This window comes from Notamacropus eugenii, chromosome 1 (assembly GCF_028372415.1).
Source record: "Notamacropus eugenii isolate mMacEug1 chromosome 1, mMacEug1.pri_v2, whole genome shotgun sequence".
In the NCBI taxonomy this organism is placed as follows: domain Eukaryota; kingdom Metazoa; phylum Chordata; class Mammalia; order Diprotodontia; family Macropodidae; genus Notamacropus; species Notamacropus eugenii.
This window is the reverse complement of record NC_092872.1, coordinates 173,871,917-173,883,333: the sequence shown is the minus strand read 5'-3', so window position 1 is coordinate 173,883,333 and position 11,417 is coordinate 173,871,917. Positions and strand designations below refer to the sequence as shown.

At 38.9% G+C, this 11,417-nt stretch overlaps 1 protein-coding gene across 1 annotated transcript in view; it reads right to left on the bottom strand.

Annotated features, from left to right (window-relative positions):
- Positions 1-1,368: 1,368 nt before the first annotated feature.
- The window catches only part of IL16 (interleukin 16), a 172,427-nt gene continuing 162,378 nt past the window's right edge, over positions 1,369-11,417 (bottom strand). The window contains exons 18-19 of the mRNA XM_072619270.1: positions 4,154-4,279; positions 1,369-1,894 (exon numbers count right to left, since the gene is read on the bottom strand). Coding sequence (XP_072475371.1) covers positions 1,689-1,894; positions 4,154-4,279 — 332 coding nt within the window. The 3' untranslated portion in view covers positions 1,369-1,688. The remainder of the gene's footprint in view (positions 1,895-4,153; positions 4,280-11,417) is intronic.

Here is an 11,417-nt window from a genome sequence, read left to right as displayed (position 1 = left end):
ACAGGATCAGATGGTGGACAGGAATGGAAACAAGAGCTTCCTGTCTATCAATTTACCAAAGTCATGAATGGACTACTACGTGGCAGACTCAGAGATTGTTCCTAGTAAACCAAATTTAATAGCCTTGTCAAAAAAGGGAAAGAAACTTGGTTGGCACACCCGATTCTTGGTGAAGCTGTGCTGGATCCTTGTGACCCTTTAAAAATATGTTCAAGAATTCTGTTGGGGATTGAAGTCAAATTCACTGGCACATTGTCTGTATGCTTCACTCTTCCTATTGTGTCAATTGCCGTTCCCTGTTCCCAAAGTACTGCTCCTATTCTCCATGATCAGCTCAGCAATTCTATCTGCAAGTTCTTTCAGGATGCTGGGTTATCACATTTAATACCTACAACAATCCTGGGCAGTACATAGTGTAAGGGTGTAATCACAGTTAAAGGAACTAGGGCTCAGAAAGATCGACTTTTTAGAGGTCACTTGGCTAATAAGGGGGTGTGTCGGGTCTGTCCAGTCAGTATCTTTTATACTATATCATACCTCTCCCCCATCTCACCAGCATAATACTAGTAGTAGTAGTAATAGTAGTAGTAGTAGTAGTAGTAGTAGTAGTAGTAGTAGTAGTAGTAGTAGTAGTAGCAGTAGTATTAGTAGTAGTTATATAGCACTTTAAGAATTGCAAAGCACTTTACATATGTTATCTTATTTGATCCTTACAACAGGGTTAAATTCTGTTATTTTCCCTCTTTTATAGATAAGGAAACTGAGGCAGGCAGAAGTTAAGTGACTTGCCTAGGATCACACAGTTAGTATTGGAGGCAGGATTTGAACTTGGACCTTCATGCCTGAGTTTAGCACCTTATCCACTGCCACCTAACTACCCAAGTCAGCTGTCAAGTTTAGGATGGAAAGCTAGCCCTCCAGGGCAGACAAATTTAATGGTACAGGAACTAATATAAAGTACTTTGAAATCACTGAATAAAGGTATTTTAGAAATACAATGTATTACTTTTAGCACATACACATATATGTATATATACACAATACACACACATAGAAATATAGATATATACCTACACATATGTGTGTATTAGCCCCTTCCCTCTTTTCTCCCAATGATTTCTTTCAGATTCATAAAGTCTTAAATCATACGGGTCAGATCCACTTCTACACAAAAGTCTGCCATCCAACACTCCTCATTTCTCTTTTCACATATTCTCATCACATAAAAATCCCCTGATTTGCTTAGGAAATCTACCCATTAGTATCAATTCGGTTTTCCAAAGTTAAATGACTCCCACTTCTCCCTTCCCACTCCAAGCTTCCCATTGCTCTCTCTGGCCCAATTAAAACAATTTTAAAATCCAAAAATGGCTTTTGAGGTGAATTAAATTCAGCTTTATTATACCACTGTATCACCAATATGATCTCAATATATGTATATTCTTTTTACAAAGTCTACACAGTTTGTATGACCAACTGTTGCAGAATGTTGAGATTCCGGAGGCAGTAATGGATCTTCATTTTTCTGGACAACCTGCTGTTGGATGATGTCCCAGAAAGCTGATGATAACCAGCAATTGCCAGAGTGAAGCATCTGGACTTTCCCAACATCTGCACAGTGGGAGAAGAGGTCCTGAGAGAGAACAATTTGAGGGAGGAAGATGTTTGTTGCTTCTGGGCTGCAACTGTCAGTCCTTCCCCTGGGACTGTTCAGAAGATTTGGCCAGGGAGGGATGGAGTCCTTTTCTCTTGATGACAGCCGTGATGGGCCCATCAGGTAAAGACTTGATAACATTCCAGGCTTCAAAACGAGTAAGTCCCTGCATTGTAGTGGTGTTGAGCTGCAATATTTCATCTCCCGGCTGGACTACATCACTTTGTTCTGAAGTTACCCCTGAGAACAGGGAAGAAGAGTTAATGGGAAGTGGTTATTCTGATGTTTTGCTTGGAGAGAAAAGCAACCAAGAGAATGAATACATGTCTTAAAGATGCCAGGGAATGTCTAAAGAAATCAGACAACAGACATACTAGAAAATTTCCCATTAAACTAAATGCACGCTAAGACAACCCAAAGATTCTCAGGATTATTCAGAAATTGGATTAACACTTTTCCTAGTGTTTTTACCAGATGAGAAAGTTCTTCTTGGATACAGAGCTCCTTGGATACAGACTCTTTTGTCTTTCTTTGTATCCCCATGGCTTAGCACAGTGCCTGGCACCTAGTGTTGTTGTTCAGTTGTGTCTGACTCCTCATGACCCCATTTGGACTTTTCTTGGCAGAGATACTGAAGTGGTTTGCCGTTTCCTTCTTTAGCTCATTTTACAGATGAGGGAATTGAGACAAACAGGATAAAGTGACTTGCCCAAGGTCACACAGCTAGTAAGTATCTGAGACCAGATTTGAACTCAGAAGGATGAGTCTTCCTGACTCCAGGCCACAACTCTATCCACTGTGCCATCTAGTTTCCCCTGGTATATAGTAGGCATATAATATGTTTACTAATTGACTGACTAAAAATACAATTTTCCATGCTCCTGAAGCCTGAGTATCCCCTGGTTAAGGCAGTCTCCTGGCCAGAGGGTATGTTTAGGAGACAGGATAGGTTTTTAGGTACTCCCAGGGCTCTCTGTGGTGTCAGGGGAACTGGATACCCTGAAGTGGATTAAAAATCCTGAAAATTGTAAAGAGAACAGTATTTCCTTTCACACTCTTAACAACACCCTCCTGCCTACAGAAGTGTTCTCATGCTACTTAGCATATTCCAAGTACCTCTGAGGCCTAGGGACAAAGAGACGTGGGGGAGAGTCTTCATTCAAAGTCACACAAGGTGATTGTATTCATGCAGACATTCTCATGTATATCTCCCACACTCACACTCTTAAATACCATACCATGCAGTGAAAAGAGCAATGGATCTGAAGTCAGAAGACCTAAATTCAAATCCAGTTCTTCCATTTCCTAGATGTGGGAGAGACCTTGGGCAAGTCAATTCCACCTCTGCCTCAATTTCCTTATCTGTCAAATAAGGTAGTGAGACAGGACGATTTCTAAGTTCTCTTCCATATCAAATATTCAAAGACAAATTCAGTAAGTCATAATTAAGTGCCTACTGTGTCTAACAAGGTTCTAAGTGCCAGAAACACAAAGAAAGACAAGTCATGGTATCTGTTCTTCAGGAGTTCACATTCTAATAGAAGAGACAACATGCAAATAAATATGTACATATATGTACGTTTGGCATAAATGGAAAGTAATCTCAGAGTGGAGAAAGGAGGGACTGTGAAAGTCCCCCCACAAGAAGGTGAGATTTGAGCCCAGTCTTGAAGGGAGTTGGTAATCAGAAGTCAGTAGGAAGAACATTCCAAACATGGGGAGCAGTAAAAGACAAGAGGCCAACAGAACCAGATCATGGAGTAATTTTTAAGAAGATTGAAAAGGTAGGAAGGGACTGGGTTATCAAGAGCTTTGAGGAGTTCCTTAAATCAATTTACATAGGCCTGTAGGCCATGGGAATTTATTTTGAATGGAAGTGACATGGTTAGATAAGTCTTACAGGATTTGCCTGAGATACAGAGTAGGTAAGTGGCTCACTGGTTGAGATAGCTAAAAAGTATAAAGGGTAAAATTTGAACCCAGAGCTTTCAGATTTGAGGTTCAGCATTCTATCCACTATGCCACACTACTCAGAGGAAGTATAATCCATGTGAAATATTTGTGCAAATTTAATTGCACTGAGCCTGTATTTTCTTTCTTTTATTAAAAAAAAGTTCTCTTGAAATCTTTTGTCTTTATCATGATTTCAACACTGCCCCACTCTGCCATATTGAATCCTTCCTTTTGATAGAGAAAAAAACATGTAGGCAAAAACCTCTAAGAAGACTGAATCTGAGAAGGTATGCAATATTCTGTGCAGTTCACCAACTCTCCATTGTGAGAGAGACGCTATATTTTATTTTCTCTTACCTGAGACCTTCCACCCTGGTTTTTTAGTTACTGAGTTCAACTTAGTAAGCTTTTTATTAACATTGTTCTTGTCATTATGTAGAGGTTCAAACTATTCTCTTGGTTTTGTTTATATAATGTTAAATGATTTCAGAGAGATTATTTTTATATGCCCCCAGAAGAAAGATTGATACCCTACTAGTTCCATACCTTTGAAAATTCTGTTAACGGATATAGGCTTATCTCCATGAATTGAACCTTTTCCTCCTTCCAGACTGAATCCTAAACCAGCAGATGTCTTTTCAAGAGTTACAGTACAGATGGTAACTTCAGTTGCTGAGGAAAAATAGAAGGTCATGTAAGGAAAGTTTACTCTTCTTTCAGGCCCATTCATTGAGACATCCTCGGCAAAAAACCAACCAGCTGTTGTGCACATTTACTGACCATCGTATTGCCTTCACAGAGTCTGCTACCATTTTGACAAAAGTAGCCCCACTTGTAATGGCACTAACTTCCTCAGGTTGGGAGGCTAGGGGTTGGGTTTGTACTGCCTGGGACTAAAACAACCTCTTATTTCCACCCACTCTTCCCAGGCACAAAAGGCTGTGACTTCAGCCAGAGGGATCTTTGCCCTTGGCTCTCAAACTCTGATGGATAGCCTAAGCATTTCTTGGATCTCCATTTGTAGAGGAATCCTGTCTTCTCTGATATTCAAGAACTAGTTATTAGCCCCATAATTTGTTCCACTAAGTACTAGCTGTACTAACCCGACCTGGCCCAAGCTCCTGCACCTAGCCTGACGTCTAGTCTCTTAGAGAGGTAGTGTAAAATAATAGCAGAAGTGTGGGACTTAGGATTAGGAGAAGTGGGTCCATGTCCTAGTTCATTTATTTAATAGCTGAATGACTTGGGCAATTTAATTGCACTGAGCCTGTATTTTCTTTCTTTTATTAAAAAAAAGTTCTCTCGATGCTTTTTGTCTTTATATTTTCGTCATTTCAACACTGCCCCACTCCACCATATTGAATCCTTCCTTTTGACAGAGAAAAAAAGCAAGTGAGCAAAAACCTCTAATAAGACTGAATCTGAGAAGATATGCAATATTCTGTGCAGTCCACCAACTCCTCAGTGTGAGGGAGACATTCTATTTCATTATCTCTTCCCTGAGACCTTCCACCCTGGTTTTTTAGTTACAAAGAGTAAAACTTAGTAAGCAAGCTTTTTATTAATGTTGTTCTTGTCATTGTATAGAGGTTCAAACTTTTCTCTTGGTTTTGTTTATTTTACTCCACATCTGTTTATATAAATCTACCCACTTTCTCTGAATTTCTTATATTTATCATTTCTTACTCCCAATTGTGTTATATTATATTCATATATTACAATTTTTTCAATCATCCCCAATTGGGCATCCACTTTGTATCATTATAACCACAAATAAGCCTGCTGTGAATAATTTGATATATATTAACTCTTTGTGTCTGCAGCTTCTTTGGACTTTGTGCCAAGTACTGGGATCACTGGAGTCAAAGGATATAGAGTTGATGCCCCATTTTCTCATCTATAAAATGGAGATGATAATATAAGAACTATTTCCTTCACAGGGTTGTTGGAAGGCTAGTACTCAGTAATACGTAAAGAGCTATATGAGTAGAGGGAGAAGTAAGGGGCTGGGGGTGAGAAACCTGAGTTCCATCTCCACTAGATTTTATTAGATTCCTCATTTATAAAATAAATGAACGAAACCCGTTAGTCTTTAAGATTCCTTTCAGCTCTAAGAATCTCTAAATCTATTATTAGCACAAAATCTAGGCCTTTGTTTGGCCCTTAATGAACATGTTATGTACTCTATGTGCATATATGTAATATATATAATATTATACATGTAACATAATACATACACATTACATTGTATACTATATGCAATGTTATATGTGTATTCATAGGTGCAATATGTGTATAATATGTACAATATTATATTATGTACAATATCTGTGTATTATGTGTATAGTTTGTCTGTAATATGTGTATATATTAAAATAAATATATATATAATGTAAAAGTCTCATATAAGAATTTTATTAGAATTTTATATGTATTTACATGTTTATACACAAATATATATGAAGATATGTATAGAAATTAGGATTATACAACTTTTATGTAAAATGTGAAATAATTCTAATCGAGACCTGGTCTAGCATTATGCCTTTCCCCTCAAAATGGAAAGCTCATGACCACTCCCCTGTCCATTTCCTGTAAAACCTCACCTCCAGTCCAGTATCTTCAAATAGATTTATTGCTTCAAGCCTACTTTTGATTTAAAGGACTGTCCTCAGGGGAGGTTAACAGTCCCACATAGTTCCCAACGATACTTCTTCTCCAATGAATAATAAGCCAACCTCTAAGATATTAGGACAGTGTCATTTCCTTATGTCTAGACTTATCCATTCTTGAAATGGAGACATCTGAAAATTCTTTTAAATTAAGGTATCTGACTTATAAAAATTTTGGAATCAGTCAAGCCTTCCTCTTGTCATAATTGAGAGTTGAAGAAAATGATAAAATCTTGTAGAGAGAACCTTGTTTGAAATACAAATTTAGTTAAAAACTCAAGGGGTCTTGACTTTCTTCCAGATTTTGAGGGGTACCATGGGGAAGCACCTATGTGGTCATGCCCAAGTATCAGCTGGTTAATCTGATACTGTCTTGGGTTGCAGCCTAGGATTCCTTTCCCATTGTGGACTACTACATGTTTTTGAATTTAGTCTACCAATTTATCTACCAACATATTCCTACATTCCAAATAGCTGGGCTTCTTAATCACTCAGTTGACTAGCATTTATTAAGCATCTACTCTGTGCCGGTTACTATGGTAAGCACTGGAGATACAAAGAAAAAGAAAAGACAATTCCTTTTCACAAAAAACTCACAATCTAATGGGGGAGAGAATATGTAAATGACTATATAGAAGCAAAATATATACAGGATAAATTAGAAATAAACTCAGGAGGGAAATCTTTACTATTTAGAGGGATTGAGTAAGGTTTCTTGCATAAGGTAACACTTTAGCTAACACTTGAAGGAAGATGGGGAAGCTTGGAGGTGAAAACAGGAGTGAAAGTCCTACCTAGATATTAGGAATTGAGGCTAGTGAAAACACTTGGAGTCAAGAGATAGAATCATAGGTGAGGAATAGTAAGGAGGATGGTGTTATTAAATTGCACAATAGATGTTGGGGAAAGGAAGGGAGGTATAAAAAGACTGGACCAGGAGAAAAGAGCCTGTTTATAGGGGGCTTTCTAAGCCAGAGAATTTTATATTTGATCCTTTAGGTAATAGGGGGCCACAGAAATTTATTGAGTGTAGGGAGTAGGCTTGGAAGAGGGCGTGTGACATGAGGGATTGTGCTTTCAGAAGATTATGCTGGTGAGTGAAAGGAGGATGGGCTGGAGTGACAGAGAACGAACAGCAGGCTATTGAAAGAGTTTAGGTATGAGGTGATGAGGGCCTGCATCAGGGTAGTGGCAGTGTCAGAGATGAGAAGAGGGGACATATAGGAGATATTATGGAGGTAGAAACTACGGGAACTGGCAACTAATTGGATCTGGCAAAGGAGGGGTGAGAGAGAGTTGTGAACTGAAGAGATCACCATATGAAATAGAATAGAGTAAGAAGAGAAAAGGACCCAATGCAGGGCATTGGGTTCATGGTTAGCAATCAATCCACCAGGAAGTTTTATTAAGCACAGTGTCAGCAATACAAAGGCCAAAGCGGGGTAGTTCTGAGCCTCAAGGAATTTACATTCTAATTGGGTAAACAATATATGCTGTGTGTATCTGCTTTGCTTGTGTTTATGTATACTACCTAGGTATGTGTATAAATACACATTTATATGTTTATAAATACACATATGTGCATACCCAGGTAGTACCTGCAAACACATACAAAACAGATACAGTGCAACTTGGGGTGGAAAGGTGGTGAGAAGGAGGGCCCTAGCAGCTGAGAGGGAAGGGGGAACCAAGAACCAGAAGGGGCAGGCACTTGAGCAGTCTTGAGGGGAAACAGAGTCTCCAAGAGATGGCAGTGAGGAGGGAGAACAGTCCAACCATTGAGGGCAACAAGGGCAAAGGCACAGATATGAGAGACAGATCATCATGTGTGAGGGATGGCAAGAAGGCCTATATGGCTTGACTGAAGCATGTGGAAGGAAGAGTAATATGTACAATAATGTGTAATGTTAATTAAGTTAATTAGAGTTAAAGATCTTCCACACCCATTTATGGGCCTGCTCATCAAGGGAAACTTGATTGGGGGAGATTTGTTTTGTAGGGAGGCCCACACTTTTTGTTAATTTCTAATGAGGCACTGGTTCTCAAGGGTTGTGATGCCTTCTGGTTCTGAAAAGTGTATGTAAGCTCTGAGGTAAGGTTTTTTGTGGGGCTTACTCATTGGAAGTGTTTGTTTGGCCAGATGAAACTCTGGATAGCTGATAAGGAGCTCCCCCAGCTTTGAAACCCCAGGTATTGGTGCTTCTCTGTCTGGTAACTATGTATGTAATGGGCAGACAGTTGGATCTGTCTGTTGATCTGTGATGTAGGTATTACTTATTGTCAGGAAGCCCTGCCTGTCGGTATTTATTTCTCTGTTTGTATTTTCTTTGAAGTTCAGGGTTTCTGAACTAAGTGAATAATATATGTGCTTTATTAAAGTGATTGTTGACCCCTCAAAAGTTGCTTTCCTTTTAGAAAAGCAGATCTAAGAACCTGTACAGCAGGCCCTCCTGTGTCTGCTGGGGTTCTTGCTGTTATATAATGCTAGAAAAGTAAGAAGGATCCAGGTTGTGAAAAATTTGAAATGCCAAATATGACTTCATATTAGATTCTAGAAGTAATTAGGGAGCCACCAGAGTTTGTTGAGCTGAAGAGTGGGGATGTGTGTATGACATGGTCAGACCTGCCAGTTTAGTGACAGCATTGATTTGGGGGAGGAGAGACTGGAGGTGGGGAAAGGGTTGAGGCAGAAAGAACAATCAGGGTCTATTTCAGGGGACAACCTCTGTTTGCAGATGGTGACAGTGGTTCACCAGTCATATATGGTATTCAAAGCTGCGCACATATTATCTCATTGGATTCTCACAACAGCTGTGTAAGGTAGGTCTTACTGTTATTCCCCTTTTACAGAACAGAGAATTGAGAAGTTCTAGGGGGTTAAGTGGTTTGCCACAGTCATATGGCTAGCAAATGTTTGAGGTGGTATTTGAACTCAGATTTTCTGAAAAAAAAAGTAGCTGGATACTTTTAGATTTAATCTGCATTATTAGTATTTTCTCCATCACTTTCTTAAGGCTAGACAATTAACAAAATGATAAACAAACCCTGATCTGTAATATTTGCAAGGTGCATATGCACATGCTGAAAATTTATCAATGTCCTTTCCTTGAAGTCAGTATGAGCTAGTTTCAGCATCAAATAGACTAGAAAGGAAGAGATGTGCTTGAGTGATATTACAGACATAAATTAATAAGCCTTTGTAAAGGGTGACTGGTTGTGGGCTGTGATAGAGAGAACAGAGACAAAAAGGATGCATTGGTCTTGCATCCGAGTGACTCTGATTGACGTTTTTGGTCCTGGTCAACAGAAATAAGGACATTAGAAAAGTGTTCAATTGTAACGGTTTTATTGTTATTTGTTTGGTTGGTTCAATGTTGGTTTTTTGAGGTCAGGAGGGACATTGGGTTATGGAGAATAAGAAAATGTTGAGTTGAAAATTTCAATGGGACATCCCAGTAGAGATGGAAATAAAAGACTGAAACTCAAGGTAGTGATCAGGACTGGAGCTAGAAATGTAGGAGACATCCATATGCAGGTGGTAAATGAAGTCATGTGATAATGGAAACCCTGTGGTGCACTGGACAGAGAGAGAGAGAGAGAGAGAGAGAGAGAGAGAGAGAGAGAGAGAGAATGAGAACCAAAAAAGGTCTCAGTTCAGTTCTTCCTCTGACACATACTGGCTTTGTGACTCTAGAAAAACTATGCAATCATCTTTTTTATTGTACTATGTTATGGAAATGGTTGTTTTATTCTATAAATTAAAAATAAAATAAATTTAATTAAATTCTTAGTTTCCTAGACAACTCTCCTAAAACTTGTAGTGTTTTTAGGAGTGCTGTGAACGGAGTAGAAGAAACTCAGGCAAATCTATTCTTCCTCTGTCAGCCTGTTTTCTTCCAAAATTACTCCATCAGCATCAAGTAGATAAGAAGAAATTCCATACCTCCTCTCCCACCCCAGATCCCATACTGATGAAATCCTAACAAACTTAAAACCACAGGAGTGGATGAAAAAGGAATGATATCCATGTTTAAGACAAAGCCTAACAAAACCACATTTCTAAAGAGATTAGAAGAGGGGATCTTGACCTGGGCTCCACCCCAAGGGCAGATTTCAGAGGGTCTTTGAACCTGAAGTGGGGGTGGAGAGAAATGATATCTTGCTTCAGGGTAATTGGCTTCCTTTATTATCTTATGCATTTTTATTTTATGCAGACAAAAATATTCTAAGGCTTCGATAATATTTTACCAACCTACCAAAGAAGATCCTGATGCACAAAGCTGTTTAGAATCTCTGAACTACAAGAAATTAATTGTTTCTGACCTGACTTAGAATAGACTTCAGATTCCCACAGTCAGTAACATAGACAGCAAGAAATTCAATCACTGAAAGACTTTATAGAGGAAACAGTTAAAGAGGCTATACTTTTGTCCTGGCATTTTGTCATGTCATGATACAACTTCTCTTTAAATGTAATTTGAATGATCAGAGTCTGTGCATGTGCTAGGTCAAGTCCAAAAATTACCTCATTGACAGAATATTCCCTGAGTAGCTAAAGGGACTCATATAACCTGTTTATCAGCATCTACTTCATTTCCCTGCCTCCAGAGGAGTAAGGCTGCCCCAATTAAGGCCAACAAGCTTCTTAGTGAGTTGAGTTTCTTTTGCAACAATTTAAAAGGCACTTTTCTAAGGCTTCACACAGTATTCTTGAACACCAGCCAAATAGACCTTCTTAGGGCTATTGTGCTAACAAAGAAATGAGTGTACACTGTTCAGTGCAAACAACAAAAAGCTATTAAAAGCCACACGTAGTGTTTTCAGGAGTGCTTTGAATGCAATAGAAGAATGCAAATCTAGTCTCCCTCTCTGTTTGTTTTATTCCAAATTTACTCCTATCAGCATCAAACACAGTAATCAGAAGGTTTTTGTTTCTAGTTTGCTTTTCTCTTGCCTGGCAGTTATTGTGCCAGCTGCAGCATGGGAGAGTAGGGCAAGGTGTGTCCTTAAGTGCTACGAGAATTACCAGCCTACAATTTAAAGCACCCACTCTACTGTTCAGTCACAAGTCTGTTTTGCTACATAGTGAACTCCCTAAAGCTCCATTTCTGGCCTTAACATATCACCCAGGTTCAAGT